Source organism: Rhododendron vialii, chromosome 12a, assembly GCF_030253575.1.
Source record: "Rhododendron vialii isolate Sample 1 chromosome 12a, ASM3025357v1".
NCBI classification, from domain to species: domain Eukaryota; kingdom Viridiplantae; phylum Streptophyta; class Magnoliopsida; order Ericales; family Ericaceae; genus Rhododendron; species Rhododendron vialii.
Window position 1 is genome coordinate 22,898,819 of NC_080568.1, and position 20,471 is coordinate 22,919,289.

The window sequence follows — 20,471 nt, forward strand, 5'->3', positions numbered from 1 at the left end:
CTATCCTTCCCAAAAGTGGAGTACAAGCCTTGTGTCACCAAAAATCAACAAAAAGGCCCTCCAAAACATCTATCTATCCCAAAAGTGGAGTACAAGCCTTGTCACAAAAAATCAACAAAAAGGCCCTCCGAAACATCTATCTATCCCAAAAGTGGAGTACAAGCCTTGTCACCAAATATCAACAAAAAGGCCCTCCGAAACATCTATCTATCCCAAAAGTGGAGTTCAAACCTTGGCACCGTAATATTAACAAAAAGGTGCGATTCAACCAAAACAGTCCTTCCAAAATATCTATCCATCCAATAAGTATCAACAAAAAGGCTTCAACACGCTAGTAAGATCATATCATACCTATATCTTCAGCAAAAAGTCACAGCAGCACTTCTCTATCAACCCATAAACCTACATATGGTTAAAGCAAACATATCAATTTGATGGAGTCATAACAATTTTTTCTACTAAACATCTTCTTTCAGATTAATCGAAGGTGAGCTTGGTGTATCTTGTTCAATATTTTCCATATCATCCAAAAAATTGCAAACCATGAACATATATGACAAGTAGATCGAACACACAAATAACAAATGCCCCTGAATTTAATGCTCAAGCTGCCCCTGAATTTAATGCTCAAGCTGCCCCTAAATTTAATCAAAAATGCTACAGGTACCGAAATTGGGGGACCGAAATCGGACCGACGGCCGCCGGCGGGCCGTCTCCGGCCACCGGACGGCCGATCCGAGCCGTCCAAAAATTCTAAAAAAAAAAACCGAGGGGCCCCACGCGGGAATCAACGTCATCCGAGGTGTGTAGGGTGCTTGATCGGAGCACCCCTTTTCGTGTGTATATGTAAATTTTTACATATACACACGAAAAGGGGTGCTCCGATCAAGCACCCTACACACCTCGGATGACGTTGATTCCCGCGTGGGGCCCCTCGGTTTTTTTTTTTAGAATTTTTGGACGGCTCGGATCGGCCGTCCGGTGGCCGGAGACGGCCCGCCGGCGGCCGTCGGTCCGATTTCGGTCCCCCAATTTCGGTACCTGTAGCAACACTCAAATTTAATGCTTGCCTCCCTGATATTCATCAATAAGATATTCATTCTAAGGGGTTTTGGTTTACTTAGACTCTATGAAGCACGGATACTCTATTTTGACCTCCGTATCACGTATCGGATACCGATACTCTCCGGATACATATCCAATACATTTTTTAAAAGTATTTAGCTTTTAGAATTATTTTTTGGCATCTCGATACATTTCGGACGCGCGATTGACCAAGCTTTTCGCTGGTCCCTTGTACTTGAGTACTTTGGTGTCATCCATGCATTGTGATTAGAAATAGGATTTCGGTGCTAAAAAGTAGCCTTTCATGACTCTGTGCTCTAGCTTAAACTTACCCAAGACTGAAGAAGAAATCACTTTCAAGTAGTGGCTAACCAAGCATAGCTGAGTATGTGTCCGTGTAGTGGCAGTCCTCTCTTGAGATATAAGGGTACATATAGATCCTAGCAGAGGCAGTGATCACAGCAGCGAGTTGGACAGCAGAGTTCTTCGGTGGGTTCCAATAATCTGAGTCCGTCCCGATATTGCTATGGTAGGCAATGATGTAGCAGTTATCGCTAAGCATATCACCGAATATCAACTCACTATGCCTAATCAAATGTTTGTATCAATCTTCATCGCAGACCTCCATAGTCGTGCATTAAGGGTTAATACCAAATCTACCATATAGCGAATTCATAAGGATCTTGTACACATAGGCAAAGGCCTCATTACCAGATTTCCTTGCCTCTAACCTGCTCTCAAAGAGTGAGCTAACAAAGTCCCTGAATGGGCTTTCCATCGGATACGCGTGAGCGTAAATTATATGTATAATATGTTTTTTAGTTACTTTTATATTCAACGTATCCCCCAACGTATCGTATCCTTCTTTTTTATTCAATACCATATTGGTAACGGGCTGTCCACATAGATAGAGAAAAGCAACATAGTCTTCTTTTTATTAGTAACGGGCTGTCCACATAGATAGAGAAAAGCATCATATTCTTCTTTTTAAAAGCATGCATTACTTTGATCAAACACCTTCATACTCAATGTTCCTTTCAAAGCTATTAACCGTTTTCTCCTAAAAATGACCTTATCGTCAAGTTTCTGCATTCTTGTCATGTTATGCCTACTAATGTCCTCCCAAATAGTTAACTAATGTTTCCTTGCTCCACTTGTGCAAGAGTCAGATTTCAAACAACATAGGCCAACACTAAACTAGCCAAAAATGGACAAACATTGGTCAACACTAAACTAGCCAAAAATGGACAACACTAAAACTAGGTATGCATAAATTCTGGTATAGCAATCTACTCTCCAACATGGAGATCATTAACACGGGCAATCAGGCATACATTTATCATCCAAGAGAATACTTCGATATGGAGAAGAGAATAAAAGTATAATACCCTGGCGAAGAAGAGTCCATAATAACAAAGTCAACAGGCCATGCAATGGTAGTTCCGACAGCATCTTCGATATAGATCATATCACTTGGAGCCCTCCACAGATACACTTCAGTTTTCTTTGCTACATCCACCCAAATTTTCATTGCATTAGGTCCAATCGGAATACAATGAGCACACGAAGTTGGATCACTTGAAGCCCAACGCCCCTCAGCAACTACGTCTCCTGTCCCCATCCAATCTAGCAACTTGCACTTGGTAATGTCACTCTGATGATGACTTCTTACCGAGGGAGAAATAATGGGTGTAGGCGTTGCTTCATTTGTCACTGGATTCAGAACCTAGAAAGTTCAACAACGGGAAACAAATAAAATGTCATTAATCAAACTAGTCCGAAATAACCACCAACGAAGAAAATGATAACCGACTTACTTGGCTTTTCTTGAACTCGTCAAATGTATTTTGCATATGCGACATTTGAGACTTCATCTTAGCATTTTCTTCACGTAATTGAGCAAACTGACCATTCATTTGTGATAATATAGTTAATCTTGTTAGTGTGACTCCTTTTCCAAATGTTCTTAAACGGCCACGCCTTTCGGCACCAAGCACTTTAGAAACAGCATCTTCTTTTAGATTAGTTGAATTCTGTCCATTCCGTTCAATTTTTCCCATATCTTCCTAAAAATGGCATAATAAAAAAACAATGTAAATGACTAATGAGACTGTCAAACATATGTAACAAATAAAACACACAAATAAGGAATGAGCCATGGCCTTACAATCTTTTGAGCAACATTTTTGTTCTTGGGTTTACCATTCTTGTCTCTATGTCCATCGGCCCAAACAACGGCTCTACTTATGGAGGTCACTTTTTTTTTCTTTTTCTAGAGTAAAAACAAATATCTGATCAGAATTCAATTGAAGTTATAGTTTGTAATAAGAAGTCCAATGACCTTTGATAATGAACAAAATAATAGAGGTATTACCAGTTCAGCAGTCAACCGTGCATATCCCTTACGACTCATGGTATGCTGCAGCTCCAATTGTTTCCTTCTCATATCTTTAAAGTTCTCGCTTGTCACCTAAAGTCAAGAATAAACTAAAATCAAAACCATTCTCTTGATCACAACCCTTTTTTTTTTTAAGGGCAAAAATAAGGTTTTATTGAGATCCAAAAGAATAGTACAAGAACTGGGAGAGGGAAAGGCATCACAACAGATTGCATGTGTCTGACCAAGGATCAAAGGTAATTTGTGGCTCCAATTAGAAGCACTGTACAAACATCCAACTCCTCTGTCAAGGTGTCAACTTAGAATGTGAAGCAAGTCCTAAATGCAGCAGAGAAGGGTAGTAGTAACTCCTAAATATAGCAAAGAAAGAGTAGTAGAATGGAGGACCAATGATTGTGTTCCTCCTTGTGAGAGCAGCAACAAATCCTAAATGTGTGTGAGAGCGGCAGCACTGGTCTATGAACTGTAGCCACAGATTATGTACGCACCTAGAAAAGGCAGTAGCGATCCCAAAATGCAAGTGTAGAACTAAGGAAACCCTTTAGAAGTGATCAGCCCCAAAGATTTGACAGATTTGGACCATGGCCGTAAAAAACAGCCCCAAAAGAGTTGAAATGCACCAAATTGCAAGTCTAGAACTATTATAATACAGCAAAAATTATACAAAGACAGACTCAACCCAGAAAACCAAACCCAAACAAAATATATAACAGACTGCCTACACACCAAACTCCACCAAGCAACCTAACCATAGAAACAACCACCCAATGTGCTTCCCCACCCAGTGTGCACCTACTACTCCTAGTTCAATGGTATTGGAGTTCTCATATCTTTAAAGTTCTCGCTTTTAACCTAAAGTCAAGAATAAACTAAAATCGAAACCATTGCTTTGATCAAAATCACTCTTTTAAAGTTATCCCGATCTTTTAGCCCTTGCCACTTTGTCTTGCATTTCAAGAGACATGTTTTATTGTCTATAAGATGAAGAAAATCGAGTATGTACTAAATTTTTAGGAATAAAGTAGTGGAGTAGGATGAACAGGGTGCACATACCTTGAATTGTTCACTAGTCTTTTCCTTCACAAAATTCTTCCAATCATGCAGTGATTTGACATTGTCAGGCTGTAGCTTTAGCCTTTCCTCCTCATTTGAAGCGTTTCTTATTTTTTTTACTAATATCGACTTTGAGGCTCTCCAATCTTCATTCATTCTCCGGAAAATCATTTGTCTATGCCATTCTTCATCAAGATTGAATCTTACCTAAAAATTTGAATGTAACTTGCATGAAATTCTAAAATTTTTAATTCCACGAGTAATTTGGGGAAAAAAAAGAGTTGAAGTCATAAGATTCTATCATGTAACTCTATCATCATGTAACTAAAAGCATTATTGTTGGGCACTATACCATACCTTAATGCATTGCCATAGGATTTCTGCCATTCCTGAAGGAAGCTTTCGCCAATCTGAAAGTGTATATGGAACAATCTCTCGAACTAGAGGTCCCAAGAAAGAAGACAACTTGATTGATCCCTCACCTATTGGTTGACCAATCTCGTCAAACATAACTTCAATCCGACTACTTCCATCTACAGCAATGGTTTTCAGCTTGGTCGGGCCTCTTTTGCGTTTGAGATTTTGTGACGCTTTTGAAGGGATAGCAGGAGTTTCTGTAGAATTTGGCATTGGATATGAATGTACTTATGAAATATTACATTAAAAAAAAGTTAACAAAGAAGACATAAACTCATAATATTGTTTCTCACCTCCGCAGCCGACAACTGTATGTGGGCTGCAAAACATGTCTGTTTGTTCAGCAGGTGATGTGGGAAGCTGCTGAGCTTGGGTTGCTCCCTAGGGGCTGCCACCCTTTTCCATCTCGACTGCACAGCACCCAATGTCGTTCTTTTCCTTATCATTACCTTTTCCGTTACCACTTTGATTTAAGCCAAACAATGACTTTGGCACATTCTTGATTCCAGCAGCCTTCAATTCTCCTAAGTTTTGTTCCATTCTTTTTTCCTTTAACCTTTGATAGTCTGTCAACATTTTGGACAAGTGCCCCGGCTGGATATTCATGTTACTGAATACATAAAAGAAACAAGTTAACAAAAAATAAATCAACAATGTTCAATAATATAGCAGGAACAAGAAATTAACTTAACGAATATCCAAGTATAATATGAACAACAAATTAAGGCACGATGGCAAGATATGAGCCAAAAAAGACAAATCAAAAGATCCTGGGAGGTGCCTTTAGTACAACATACCAAAAGTTACAAACCAACAAAGATCCTAGCAAGATACAAACCAAAAAACAAAAACCAAAAGTTACAAGGCGCGATCACTAGAAATCCTCAATCCATGTACCCTCACAATCTCCTCTAACGTTAGTTATCCTTCCATCATCATCGTCATCATTCATACCAAGGACTGAAACATCTTGCGGCCTAGAAGTTGTATCCACAGTATCTTCGTACATTTCCAAGTCATAAAATCCCCTAGGAGGTGCCTTTAGTACAACATACCAATTCGAAGATTCGGTTTCCCTTGAATAAAAAACTTGCTTTGCTTGGGATGCAAGGATAAATGGATCTTTGTCATATTGGATCTGACCTTGGTGTAGGTTAACAAGTGTAAAACCATCTTCCATCCTAACACCATGGCCAATGTTTGCCCAGTCACACTTGAACATTGGTAGTTGAAATGTGTGATAATCTAACAAAATTATATCCTTTATCACCCCGTAGTATGAAACTACATCAAGAACTTGTGCATTGTCCTTCACACTTGATCTACATAGAGTTGCCGCGTCAATGGAAACACCACTATTTTGGGTTGATTTTTCAGCTTCCTTTGTGTGGAACCGCTGCCCATTGATGATATAACCCGTATAACTCATAGCATGCTTCCTAGGACCATTAGCAAGCCATTGTAGTATCTCCAATTCATTATTTGTGCATGCTTTTATCTGAATCTGTTCAAGTATATGCAACCCAATTAATACTATACTGATTACAATATTAAATTTGATAAACCTCAAACAAAATAAGTGGTAACCTTTTCCCTCAACCATTTTGAAAAGTTGTCGGCGTGCCTCTTCAAAAGTAAACTTTTATTTTTTTGAAGACCAAGACTAGCATCCGAATTCTTTAACTCCTCTATATGCATCCTACTAGAAAAAGAAAGAATGAGTAAGTGATTCACATGTGTATGAGAATTTATGAATTTTGCAAGCAGAATTTCATCGAGCTTACTCCAAATAAAGTTCCACTATGGCTGTATTGAATAACACGTAACGATGTGCACTTTCTAAAACTTCATCAGTCAATGTGACAGATGTGGCAGCTGATATTGGACGACCTTCAAGAATTACATCGTTCTCAAAATCTTGATTGCGAGGTCCCCTATTGTTTGTTTCCACAGATTTCATGTGTCGGCTGCAAAATGTTATGCACTCTTCTACGAGGTAGCGTTCAGCTATACAACCTTCAGGTCGTGCATGATTCCCAACACTTCGTTTGTATATCTTCATATGTCTAATCATGAAGAAAGTACATTGACATTATACAATCGTAGATGATGGATGGAACCATAGATGATGCATTCAAAAAAATAACAAAAAAGGTTCACCTCTCAAAAAGGTACATCCAACGATATTGGACTGGCCCACAAAGTCGTGCTTCTCGTCCTAAGTGAATTGTTAAGTGCACCATGATATCAAAGAACGAAGGTGGAAAGAACCTCTCAAGCATGCATAACGTTTCAACCACCTCATCCTCAATGGATGCCATTTCTTCTTGATCAATAACTCTTTGACACAATCTATTGAAGAATGCGCAAAGGCGAAGTATTGCATTTCTCGGTCCTGTTGGTAGTAACCCCTTTAAGGCTACAGGCAACAACTGAAGCATTAGTACATGACAATCATGAGATTTGAGACCTGTGACCTTCAATTCATCCATTGATACGCAATTCCCAATATTTGAACTATACCCATCAGGTACTTTTAAGTCAAACAACCTCTTGCAAAATATTCGCTTCTCATCCTTGGAAAGTGTATAGGAAGCTGGAGGAAGATATGTCCTAGACCCTCGATCTTGCGGATGCAAGTCGTGTTTTATTTCTAAATCTTGCATATCCTTGCGAGCATTTAAACCATCCTTGGATTTTCCGTTAATATCCAACAACGTACCAATAAGGCTCTCAATAATATTTTTAATGATATGCATGACATCCAAGTTATTTCGTACTAGCAATTCCTACAAAGAATAGTAGAGAAACAATCATAAACTATAATAAGATCAATATATGTAAATATAAGATATAGATTGATCAAAATGCCGGTTGATAACACTTACCTCAAAATATGATAAATCAAAAAAGATTGACCTCTTTTTCCGCCTTTGTTTAACTTCATTGTCCCGCTTTCGTTTTTTATTTCCTTCTCCACCTTTCCCCCAGTCATTCTTCATATCTTTCAGGGTTTCCGAAATTTGTTTGCCAGTCATGATTCTAGGTTTTTTCCCCTTTTCTTCCTTTCCATCAAACCATGATTTTTTCTTCCGAAAGGGGTGAGATGGTGGAAGAAAGCACCTATGGCACAAATATACAGTTTTCCTACTGAATTTCAGCCATAGAAAACGTGTATTTTCACCACAAATAGGACATGCAAATTTACCCTTTGTCGTACACCCGGCAACATTTCCATATGCTGGAAAATCATGCATTGTCCACATCAAAATTGCCCTCAAATTGAATGTAGAGTTAGTGAACCTATCATAGACAGGTGCTCCGTTGGTCCACAAAATTTGTAGGTCTTCTATAAGAGGTCGTAGATATACATCAATATCATTACCCGGTTGCTTAGGTCCTGGAATCAAAAGTGTTAACAAAACATTTTCCTTTTTCATCCATAACCAAGGTGGCAAGTTGTACATAACCAACATAACGGGCCAACAACTATACGTCGAACTCAAATTCCGAAATGGATTGAAACCATCAGTAGCAAGACCAAGTCTTAGATTCCGTGGGTCTGCTGAGAAAGATGGCCACTTATCATCGATTGTTTTCCAAGTTGGTGAATCTACTGGGTGTCGCATCTTGGCATCACTGCTTCTATGAGTAGAGTGCCATGTCAAATCTTTAGCTACTTGCAATGACCTATACATGTTCTGAAACCTTGGAATTATTGGAAAATATCTCAACACTTTGGCAGGAACCCCTTTTTTTATTTTCTTTGTGCGTACGTCTACCTTCCATCTTGAACAACCACATTTTGGACAATTCTCCAATTCTGCGTTCTCTTTCCTAAATAAACAACAATCCTTCACACAAGCATGAATTTTCTCGTAACCCAATTCAAATGTTTTAAGGAACTTTCTAACTGCACGAACAGAGCATAGCAGTGAATTGTCCTTGGGGAACATATCGTGAAGTTTCCCTAAAAGAATTGTGAAACTCTCATCTGTCCATTCACTTTCAGCTTTGATCTTGTACAAAGTGACAATTGCTGACAACTTCGTATAGTTTTCACAACCAGGGTATAATGGAGTTTCTGCATCCCCTAATGCTTTTGCAAAGACCTTATCTTTAGCTTCGTCGAGTGGTTCAAGATGGTCGGCATCTCGTGCATAAGTCGCACTGTATAAGTTATGAGCATCTGACGTTTCCGCTTCATTAGGTTTTTGTGCAGCACTTGGCTCCTCCCCATGATGAAACCAAGTTGTGTATGTAGGATCCATTCCATTTATGACCAAGTGTTCATAAACATCATCAACACGATGGTGGCTCAAATTCCGACAATGTTTGCAAGGGCATAGAATCTTTCCTACATATTCTGCATTTTGATTAGCCATCTCCACAAAGTTCAATGCTGCGTTCATATACTCGTCAGTGCATCTACAAATGTACAAGCTAAGTGTGTTAAATGTTTTAAGAATATGTAACTAGTTTTTCTATAGTTGTCTAAAAAAGTTTTTCTATTACCTATTCAAACGCACCCAATCTTTGTCCACCATCTTAACAACACCAAGCTTGTTTCCTGATATCATACAATCGTACATGTAATACATAGGGTAAGTCCACTCATCTTGGAATAATAACCACGAAGGATGCCAACAAAAATCCTAAGAAAGAGCAGTAGACCATACACCATAGGAAAAAGCAGCAAGATACACCATCTTGACATGAAAAATAGTTGCCATAACAGAAAATTAGCAGCAAAACAGCAGCAGCAGCAGCCGTAGAAAAATAGTAGCAGCAACAAACAAAACAGCAGCAGCAATTACACTGCTCTATGATACGACAGACATAGCAACAATAGCAGACACAGCAGCAACAGAAACACAGCAGCATATATACAAAACATTGTAGCTTACAGATTCTTCACAGCAGCAAATAGTATGGTTTAGCAGTAGAAAAAAACATGACTCTTGTTGAAAATACAATCAAGACTGAAGTGGTGTAAATTACTGACTTAGAGCCAATTACAAACAAGTATATAACCAAGTTGTTACCAATTGCAAATCCTATCCAATTTTTCCTCATCTTTTCTTAGTTTTTTCAATTCCACAACCATCACTAAAAGTAGTGGAAGCTAGGCGTTGAAACTTAGATAGGTAGCAACATTAACAAGTTATTGCCTAATTTCCCACAAGGCGGTTTCAAACATATTTATGTTCTAGAACCTATCAGCTTCGCAAGTAGCCACGCAGGTCTTGTTTTTCTACAAAGACCACTCATACCTTCCAGTTTATAACAAGACCAATTATGCAGCCTGCTTCGCCGCAACCTAACCTCTTGGAAAGGTTCACACCCCAAGCGTAGGGCTAGGTCGTTGAAAGCATAATAACCGGTAAGACCGGAATCGTTCCCACAGAGAAATCTTCTTTAGCGAATTTGGAATAGAAGTTGCTTAAAGAGTTATGGCATTCAAGCGGCCAACTTTGGAGTTTTGATTCGATTGACGAAATTAAACTTGGAAATAAACTAGGTTAAGATGGTCGAGTCAAAAGGATTGATTTACCCACGACTTAGCCATCAAACGGTTTCTTCATCTAACTCAAGAGTGGACCGAAACCGTTCGGATCCACTAGACGAATTAAAAGCTGAAGACTACTTATAACTTAATTCAAAGCTCTAATTCAAATTGAACTCATTTAACGCAAGTGAGAGACGAAAAAAGATCGTTCGCACGCGTAGGATTATCAAGCTCGTAGCATAAGGCGATAAACTTCATTGATCAAAGAAGCCACCAACCCCATGATCAAAGCTAGAAATCATGGGTTTAATTCATTCAAAACCTTAAGATTAAGCTAAAGTTAAGAGAAACCATTTAATGGACTAATCCATAGGGTGAACCTCACCCCATGACCGAACATATTAACTACTCACTCATAATAAAAAGACTAGAAAAAGAGTTAAGCATGGAAAACATGATTTACCGATGAAAACGAAAATAAACTTAATTTATATGAAGATCTAACAAGTAGCTACAACATTAATACGTGAGAAAACATCAAAACACTTAAACTTACTTGAGTTCTTGAAGATTGAAAGCTTGAAAAGCTAAGAACACAATATGAAAATTCTAGAAAGCAAGAAAAAGACTTAGGCCTAAAAACTAACTAATGGCCATATCCTTCCATAAATGGCATACAAGACCATTTATAGGCCTTACAAAATCAGCCTTACAATGGACAAAAAGGCCCCCAAAATATCCCAAAAACATACTAGAAGTAGAAACTTTCCATTTATGGAAGGTTGAAATATTCAGCAAAAAAGGTGCTGGCCGAAGGGCATTGGTACCAATACCTAAAAAATGAGGTATTGGTACCAACTCAACTGTCTTCTAATTCGGCATGATGGTACCAATACCTAAAAAATAAGGTATTGGTACCTCTGTGTGAAAACAGCAGAACAGGGTCAGCTTGGGCCATCATGCCTTGTCGTGCCTCGACGGCCTTCCGATGCTTCATTACATGATCAACGGGACTTGGCGGAGGTATGCCTTATGGCCTTGGAGTCTCGGATACCCTCGAGGGCCATCCTCGATGCATTAGGCTCGCTTGAACCACTTTGGCACGTTCCTTGCCAACCTTGACCTCCAGCCAATCTCCGAGGCTTCTTGTGGCACCGTTAGGCTCTGGTGACAATGACCATATGCCGCCGGGCACTTGAACTCATGGTTCATCCCGGAACGTCTCTTGGCGTCAAAACCGCCTTATTAGCACGTTTTTCCTGAAATACACAAAAACGTACCTTACGTGCAATATCGCATAGAAACGACAATATATATGTACAAACACAACATACTAGAGGACTTAAGCACCAAGAATATGCATTATTGGGTGCTTATCACAGCCCTTTGTAACAAAACCAACAAGCAATCAGTTAATTAACTTCAGACAAACACACTACATAAACTCTAGTGGACTTCTGAAGTTGCACTATTGTAGAAAACACACACTACATAAACACACACTCCAACCTATCCACTCTTGGGCACTATGTCAAGATAATGTAGGCAACTAAAACATGTACAAAAAATCAAATACTCAGCCAATCCTGACAAAAATCAAATCACACCTGTTGAGCACTCTTTGAGCTGGCTGTTTACTTCTACCAGTGCAGTATGTAATCTTCTATGACTGCAGAATCAAGAAGCAGAAGAATGATGAAGGTCAGGATATTAATAAGGAAACAGAGGTAAATCCAAGCACTGAAAATAATACACCAATATTTATTCATCGGCATCAATAAGCATGTTATATTCACTCAAATAATTTAGGGACACTAGAAACCGAACATTAAAACACAAGTAGTGTACCACTTGAAAGATTTTATTTATAGCTGTTTCACAAAAGGTACGGTAGGAGCCCACATAATGAACCAAAGAATGCCTATATAGATTAAAAAGATTATCACTTTTGCTTGGAATCTCAAAAGCATGCCTATTTAGATTAACAAATAATCATTCTCAAAAGACAATGGTTTGTGGGTTGCACAACAAAAAAAAGACAACAAAAAAGACAATGGAGAGAAGCCGGGATAGAGGCGTCGAGATCTTCTCATTATTCATTGATAGTCTACCAAAAGATACTTGGCAGATATGGATCTACAACTTATTCTCCAGATTTGGAAAAATTAGTGATTTATACATCCCCAACAAGACAAGCAGAATCACATGTCAGCAATTTGGGTTCGTCAGACTTGGGAACAGAATGGAAGCTGTCAATGCTGCAGAGGAAATTAATGGTTCATGGGTTTGTGGACACAAACTCATGGCAAATCTTGCTAGATTTCAAAGCCAGAAACAACACAACAATCTCAAATGGACATGATAAATCAAATAGTGGAGATTGAAAACAACGATAGTGCGTTCCAGATAAGAGTTATGGAATAACAGATGGTCATTAATACGGTACTCCGTACTGATTGTGCTTGCCCTGGATGCCACATTGAGGATTCATCTCTAAAAACACCAACTGAAGAGTCAAAGCAGAACAAAAAAGAGGATGAGGAAGATGATGACGTGGATGATCATTTGAACTTGGTTGAGGAGGTGGCTGAAACTGAAGGGAACAACGTGGGTACTTTGCCAAATGTCAGTGCAACTGATGTGGCTCACGATGCTGGTAAGTCGTATTTTGAAAACAGGCAGTTGGTTTTATTCAAAGACAATAATAAATATTTAATTGGTAGCTATTCGGAACTCGAGGTCATTGGAACAACCATGAATTCCCATGGAAGGGGAACAATCTCATCTGCCGTGGAGGTAAGTTTTGCTCAGACATGATTTTTAAATTGGGTGGTGGGCCAGGTGGGCCTCTTACTTACTTAGTTTTGGGCTACCATTGCCTCAATCTCCTACCCCTTCACCCATGCTCTCCCAATCACAAATAGAGTCGAGTTTAAACCTTGTCCCATACAACAAGAACCTTCATCACCAAAAAAATTTGTGGTAAAGCATTGTCGTCTAACAAATCTTCAGTGAATATTGATTCTTCAAAGGAAGCAAGAAAAACTAAAAGAAAAGTGAAATCTGTTGAGGAAATTCTGGGAATCCCAAGGGTATCTGAAAGACGCAAAGGTGGTAAAAGAAGAAAACGAAATTGTGTGGTTTTTTGCTTTGCTCTGGCTGCTGCTGCACTTTCTGTTTCCACTTAAGGGATCAATAACAGGAACAGAATTTTGCTAAATGTATCACAGGCAGTGTGGACGGTTACAAAAATTATGGGAACTGACTACTTGGGCAATGATGAAGAGGTCATCAGCAGTATCATGGTCACCGATGAGGAAGAACTATTGAGGGCTGCTCTGACAGTTCACCCATCTACTTAGTCATACCATAAAGCTGACTTTTTGGGGAATCAAGCAAATATGAAAATTCTCTCTTGGAATGTGAGGGGCCTAAGCAAAAGGGAGGAAAGAAGTAAAGTTAAAAAAATGGTTAGAGATCTCAAGATCGTTATGCTTCTTCTTCAAGAGACAAAACAGAAGGACATATCAAAGGATTTTGTTGGCTTGAAGATTACATAAAGAAGAAGCATATGGGGGACCACAGACAAAAGATCACTTGGAATAAATAAATTAGGGGCCTTTTTTGAGCTATTCATTACTCTAATCGAACATGCAACCATAATATCACAAAAAAAGACTAAACAAAGCAAAGCCCAAATTCCCAAACACAACAAAGCCGATTGAAAAAGAAAAAAGAAAAAAAGTCCACACTCCCATACAAACTTAAACTATAGTATAAAGTTTAGTCAAGTGGGTAAGTGTAAAATATAAATAATCAAGTCAAACAAGACGAGAAAAAAAAAAAACAGGAAATTCTAACTTGCATCAGAGTCCACGAAAAACTTAAAGTACAGTATAAAGTTCCTTGTATTGAGGCATCGCATGCAAAGCCCTGGCTAACATGACATTAATCGGATGAATGAAACATATAAAAACCCCATGATCTTCTTGTGTTTTCTAGGCAAAAGTGTACTGAATATTATGCCCTAGTTTGTATTTCGACAAGAATCAAGGAAAATCGAACTGAACCTATTTAGGGCTTCTCTGCAAACTATGTATATAACATGGAGATTTTAAGTAAGTAGAACTTTTAAAGCACAGAGACCAAAAAAAGCCCTAATTTTCAATAAACGCAGAATCATAAACCCCAAAAATCAAACCTTTAAAATGTTTAATCGTACATATATGTAGTCAAATATTCAAAATTTTCGTCTTCAAAGTGGCTAGGGTTGTGCATGTCGAATGCTTCTCACCCTCAAACTGGTCTGTGTTCCTGTCTTCATTTTCTTTTCATAAAACATGAATCTGTTGTTTGATGGAACGAGAGAGAGAGAAGAAGAAGAAGAAGAACAAACCTGGTGCTCACGAGTGAAACCTAGAATACCCAAAATCGATCCATTAGCTAGCAACAGCAGCTCTCACAACTTGAATTTCCTAGAACCAGTCGCACAAAATTATTAACAGATATGGCGCCAATGATTTTCGTGTAATAATTGGAATAATCGATTAGGTTTTCTCTTACCTGAGTAAGCGGATGAGAAGGGAAACGATTCCGTCTGGGGAATTTTGGGATTTGGGAGCTATCGTGCAGAGCAGCAAAGTACGCACTGGGAACTAGGAGGAAATTAGAAATATTTGGGGAAATATCAAAGCGAGAGCGCGAAAAGTTGGGCGCGTTTTTTTCCTGTGTTCTGGAACGCTATGGAAGGGGAAGAAAACGCTATAGTGAGAGCAGTTTTAATGAAATGCTATTGAACTGAAAAGAAAAGGAACGGAAGCCCAGTTATTATAGAGTGGGCGTGAAAACGCTATAAAAAAATGCTATAATAGGCGTTGTTTGTTGTAGTGGATCCATTCCATTTATGACCAAGTGTTCATAAACATCATTAACACAATGGTGACTCAAATTCCGACAACGTTTGCAAGGGCATAGAATCTTTCCCAAATATCCTATGTTTCGATTAGCCATCTCCACAAAGTTCAATGATGTATTCATATACTCGTCAGTGCATCTACAAATGTACAAGCTAAGTGTGTTAAATGTTTTAAGAATATGTAACTAGTTTATCTATAGTTGTCTAAAAAAGTTTTTCTATTACCTATTCAAATGCACCCAATCTTTGTCCACCATCTTAACAACACCAAGCTTGTCCTTATATCATACAATTGTACATGTAATACATAGGGTAAGTCCACTCGTCTTGGAACAATAACCACAAAGGATGCCAACAAAAATCCTAGAAATTATCCCCCAAAATTCTTTATAGAGCTAGAGATTACAAATAGCATCAATAGGAAAAGAAACCTACAAACTACACCATAAGCATAAGAAGCACCAATATAACAACCCTAAGAGATCATATCACAGCACAAGAAACCCCCAAATGGATTAAGAGAACCGAAAAATTAAAATGAGCAATTACAACACCACAAAACACTGGATCAATTTACATCCAAATGTAGCAATCTTACTTCATGAATCACATAGTGATATTCTGTCCCCTCATCCCAAAAAGCCTTTCTTTGACTAATTAGATTAGATATCCTTATTTAGTTAACTTCTGGTCTATAACAAAGACCTTATAACAAGAACAATTATACAGCCCTTTGTAAGAAAACCAACAAGCAATTAGTTAATTAACTTCAGACAAACACACACTACATAAGCTCCAATGGACTTTTAAAGTTGCACTATAGTAGAAAACACACACTACATAAATACACACACTCCAACCTATCCACTCTTGGGCACTATGTCAAGATAATGTAGGCAACTAAGGCATGTACGAAAAATCAAATAGTAAGCCAATCCTGCCAAAAATCAAATCACACCTGTTGAGCACTCTTTGAACTGGTTGTTTACTTCTACCAGTGCAGTATGTATTCTTCTATGACTACGGAATCAAGAAGCAGAAGAACAATCAAGGTTAGGATATTAATAAGGAAACAGAGGTAAATCCATGCACTGACAATAATACACCAATATTTATGCATCCGCATCAATAAGCATTTTATATTCACTCAAATAATTTAGGGACACTAGAACCCAGACATTAAAACACAAGTAGTGAACACTTCAAAGATTTTCTTTATTGTTGTTTCACAAAAGGTAGGGTAGGATAACTTCTATAGCAGAAAACCTAAAGCTCCAAGGTATGAAAGAACATTTTCTATGTCAGAAAACCCAAAGCTCCAAGGTACAGCCCCCCATGGTTTCCTGGAGCTGCACCTCACGGACTGCGCATAAACAGCAGTAGACTACAAACCATAGGAAAAAGCAGCAAGATACACCATCTTGACATAAAAAGTAGTTGCCATAACAGAAAATTAACAGCAAAACAACAGCAGCAGCTGCAGCTGCCATAGAAAAACAGCAACAAAACAGCAGCAACAATTACACTGCTCTATGATGCCTTCACATCCAAATCTGGATGCTCTAGGATACGGCAGACACAGCAGCAGAAACATAGCAGCTGTAGCAGACACAACAGCAACAGCATATATACAAAATAATGCAGTTACAGATTCTTCACAGTAGCGAACAGTATGGTTTAGCAGCAGAAAAAAAACATGAGTCTTGTTGAAAATACAATCAAGACTAAAGTGGTTTGTGGTAAGAACTAACCCACTCCAAGCGACACCCTTAGGACACGGCCATAAGAAAATGCAGCATACCAAAACAACAAGATACATCTTCATGAACAAATGAATGCAAAATAATTAACCAAATCTGCAGCAGCGACCTGAAGTTTGTTTATGAGGTGAGACAGCCAAGAAGCAAGGGACAACCCCCTCAAGTAGGTCTAAAAGAATACAATGTACCTTACACAATACTAGTTTTATAAATGCTAGTCACAAAACTAGTTTCCTAGCTTTATGAATGCTGTTCAATGACTGTTGTTGAACCAACAGCCAACCAACTTCAACCTTTAAGCATTCCAATCCTAATATACCAAAAAAAAGAAGCAGCAAGAACGAGTATTCTGAAAGGAAAAACGGTATTCAACTGAAATTCTACAGGAAAAAACAAAACAGACCACAAGCATAATGCTTCATGCTTCCATAAACAAAAATGTAGTCCAAAGCGAAGGCCTAATCTGTTTTTCTTCAAATGAATGAATGGATTGCAAGGCCTAATGAATGGATGGATTACAAAGAAGAGAAGACTAATATAGCACCATATACTCCATTCCAAAAAAATAGCCATAATATAGCACCATATCCTAATATAGCACCCAGCTTCATGCTTCAAACAGTCCAATCCATATACTTGATTCCAGACATTAAAACACAACTAGTGGACCACTTCAAAATTTTTCTTTATAGTTGTTTCACAAAAGGTAGGGTAGGAGCCCACAGAATTTAAAATAAATTATGCTCTATTCTATGCAAACTATGTATATAAAATGGAGATTTAAACAAGGTAGAACATTTAGAACACATAGACGCAAAAAAAAAACCCCTAATTTCTAATAAACAATGCAATATCACAAACTCCCAAAATCCAACCCTAAAATTGCTTAACCGTACATATTTGTCTGTTAAATATTTAAGAAATCACTGTCGAAGTGGCTGGGTTTGTGCATGTTCGAAAGCTTCTAACTCTACAACTGGGTTTCTGGCTGAGTTTGATTAATCGTACATGATCGAAAGCTTCTCACTCTAATTTTGAAGTGGCTAAGTTACTGCGATGGTTCAATCTGATGGTTGATGACAGATCGATTGGGTGCGTGTGCGTGTATGTGCACGCTTCTGTATCTCGATTTGCAGGGTCTAGGATGTAGATGGTTCGGCAACGCCAACTCCATCCATTCTGGGGTTCCGTAGTAATGGGCCTTAGGAGGAAGTCCTCAAGTACTCCTTACTCCTGCGGTTGATTGAGGGCGAGCTAAGAGGTGTGTGTGTGTGTGTGAGATAGAGAGAGGAGAGAGAGAGACCCATTTAGATCAGATTGTTGGAAAAATAGAGGAGAAGGACCAAACCTTTGGGTGGAACACAAAGCAAAACGTGATGCCCCTTCTCTCTAAGTTCCGACAATTGCAACGTGGAGTTGGTGAGGGTGGATACAGCAGCGGTGGTGACGACGGAGTAGATCGCTTTGTGAGGTTTTCTGAGGATGAGATTACAAAGCTCAAGGCGCCATTTCTTCCAAATCCACGGAAATCAGCGGTCGTCCATCTAGTTTAGAGAGAGAGAGAGTGTTTGTGTTAGGGCTTAAAATTGCAATCGCAATCTGTACGAAATTTAAGAGAGAGAAGGGATTTCCCACCAAGTTTTTTCCGCGTCTAAAAATTTCCCACCGAATTGAGACTCGCGCCTTTCTTAATTGGGTGAACGTTGTAATTGAGTTTAATGGAACGCTATGAAATGTCTTCCACTCCGCTACAGTGCAGTGCACGCTATGGTAGCCTGAAGATGCAACTCAATTACAGCATTTTTTAAAAAACGCTATAAAGTTAAACTGTGAAAACTCATATTTGTTGTAGTGATTATATATAAGTTATTCAGAATTCTAGCACGAGTAGAGTTCCAAGCTTCAAGTATTAGTGGTTTGTCCATATTGCTTAAACCGAAAGGTCCCTGTTTCGAGCCCCACGAGGCTCATTTGCCAGATTTTCTTGTATTAGTTATGCTTCAGTTGTTTTAAATGTTACTCTGAGGGTTCAAATCTTTTTGCACACTACTATAAATGTTTGGATAAGTTTTCTTTTTAATTTAATTTTTAACTTTTAATATCTAGTTCACAGGAAAAAAAAATACTTTTGACTATATAAAAGCATAATATTTACTTCGAACTCAACAAAATTTGATAAAAGTTGTTTAAAATAATTAATTCTCTTATTATTAAAAATAACATTCTTACAATTAAAGTTCATTAGTAAAAAAAAAAACACAATGTATGAGCGATACCGATACGTTTGATTCATTTTTTTTCTAATGGTATAAATCGTTTTAAAATTTTATTTTAGTTAAATTATGAAGCTAAAAGTTTAATCTCTTAACCTTATATTAGACACATACTGACATACATTGATTTTTTTTGTTAAAAATATAGAGCCTCATTTTTAAAATTCGCTTTATGCCTCGAAAATCTCAAGATCGGCCCTGCGTGCCCGTGCCCGTGTCGTGCCGTGCCGTGACTCGTGCTCCATCCCACTTCCGTGCCGTGCCCGTCTAAGACCGTATCGTGCCGTCCGTGCCAAGCCAACTTCCGTATCGTGCCCGTGTCGTTCCCCCTCACTTCCGTGCCCGAACCGTGCCACGTGCCCGAACCGTGCCCAGTGTTTGGCTAGAACCGTGTCGTGCCGTGTCGTGACTTGTGCCCCATCCCACTTCCGTGCCGTGCCAGTGTCGTGCCTGTCTAAGACCGTACCGTGCCGTGCCGTGCCAAGTCAACTTTTCGTGCCCGTGCCGTGCCAAGTCAACTTTCCGTGCCCGTGCCGTGCTTGGCTAGAACCGTGTCGTGCCATGTCGTGACTCGTGCCCCGTCCCACTTCTGTGCCGTGCCAGTGTCGTGCCCGTCTAAGACCGTGCCGTGCCGTGCCGTGCCAAGTCAACTTCCGTGCCGTGCCCGTGTCGTTCCTGCTCACTTCTGTGCCCGTGCCGTGCCGCGTGCCCACTAAGACCGTGCCGTTCCCGTGCCCTGCCAGGATTATTCCGTGCTCGTGCCCGTGCCGCCTTCAAACGTGTCGTGCCATACCGTGCCCATGTCGACCCAACCCATATTACACCTCTAGGGGAGAGAGAGAGAGTTGGCCGAGAGAGAGAGGAAGAGAAAGAAGAAAGATTTGGATTGTACCATGCCTTAACCACCATGATCTTCTTCATCCTTCCAATCTTTGACAAATCTAACCTCCATTGTCCTACTTTGTACAATTATCAATTGTTTAACACAAAATCTTGTACAAACTCTCCTTTCTTCCACAAATCTTCCAAGAATCAAATCCAAGGACTAAACCTAGCCATGCAAACCTAGAAACTAGACCTT

At 39.0% G+C, this 20,471-nt stretch overlaps 3 protein-coding genes across 4 annotated transcripts; all 3 read right to left on the bottom strand.

The window, feature by feature from the left end:
- Positions 1–10: 10 nt before the first annotated feature.
- Positions 11–18,886, bottom strand: LOC131311049 (uncharacterized). 2 transcript variants are annotated; one of them, XM_058338365.1, is made up of 11 exons: positions 18,753–18,886; positions 18,466–18,661; positions 16,316–16,377; positions 5,227–5,543; positions 4,874–5,130; positions 4,517–4,723; positions 3,440–3,535; positions 3,233–3,337; positions 2,883–3,131; positions 2,454–2,791; positions 11–402 (listed from the first exon to the last, which is right to left on the bottom strand). In XM_058338365.1, exons 4-11 carry the CDS (start codon positions 5,261–5,263, stop codon positions 390–392), a joined length of 1,302 nt encoding a protein of 433 aa, XP_058194348.1. In that variant the 5' UTR covers positions 5,264–5,543; positions 16,316–16,377; positions 18,466–18,661; positions 18,753–18,886; the 3' UTR covers positions 11–389. The 2 variants fall into 2 exon arrangements, with proteins under 2 accessions (XP_058194348.1, XP_058194349.1); XM_058338366.1 differs by lacking the exons at positions 16,316–16,377; positions 18,466–18,661; positions 18,753–18,886 and adding an exon at positions 12,050–12,348.
- Positions 5,554–7,718, bottom strand: LOC131311048 (uncharacterized). The gene is made up of 4 exons (XM_058338363.1): positions 7,094–7,718; positions 6,718–6,999; positions 6,521–6,632; positions 5,554–6,437 (listed from the first exon to the last, which is right to left on the bottom strand). The coding sequence occupies exons 1-4, from the start codon at positions 7,690–7,692 to the stop codon at positions 5,808–5,810; spliced, it is 1,623 nt and encodes a 540-aa protein (XP_058194346.1). The 5' UTR covers positions 7,693–7,718; the 3' UTR covers positions 5,554–5,807.
- LOC131311047 (uncharacterized) lies at positions 7,706–9,805 on the bottom strand. The gene is made up of 2 exons (XM_058338362.1): positions 9,449–9,805; positions 7,706–9,361 (listed from the first exon to the last, which is right to left on the bottom strand). Exons 1-2 carry the CDS (start codon positions 9,532–9,534, stop codon positions 7,765–7,767), a joined length of 1,683 nt encoding a protein of 560 aa, XP_058194345.1. The 5' UTR covers positions 9,535–9,805; the 3' UTR covers positions 7,706–7,764.
- Positions 18,887–20,471: the final 1,585 nt, after the last annotated feature.

Coding starts and splice junctions, on each gene's coding strand:
- LOC131311049 (XM_058338365.1), bottom strand. CDS start 5,263: ATGTTTTGCAGCCCACATACAGTTGTCGGCTGCGGAG. Junction 3,338..3,439: donor CACGGTTGACTGCTGAACTG/GTAATACCTCTA, acceptor TTTTTACTCTAG/AAAAAGAAAAAAAAAGTGAC. Junction 2,792..2,882: donor ACGAGTTCAAGAAAAGCCAA/GTAAGTCGGTTA, acceptor TGAACTTTCTAG/GTTCTGAATCCAGTGACAAA.
- LOC131311048 (XM_058338363.1), bottom strand. CDS start 7,692: ATGCATATCATTAAAAATATTATTGAGAGCCTTATTGGTACGTTGTTG. Junction 6,633..6,717: donor ATAGTGGAACTTTATTTGGA/GTAAGCTCGATG, acceptor TTTTTCTAGTAG/GATGCATATAGAGGAGTTAA. Junction 6,438..6,520: donor CAAAATGGTTGAGGGAAAAG/GTTACCACTTAT, acceptor ATACTTGAACAG/ATTCAGATAAAAGCATGCAC.
- LOC131311047 (XM_058338362.1), bottom strand. CDS start 9,534: ATGTATTACATGTACGATTGTATGATATCAGGAAACAAGCTTGGTGTT. Junction 9,362..9,448: donor GATTGGGTGCGTTTGAATAG/GTAATAGAAAAA, acceptor GTACATTTGTAG/ATGCACTGACGAGTATATGA.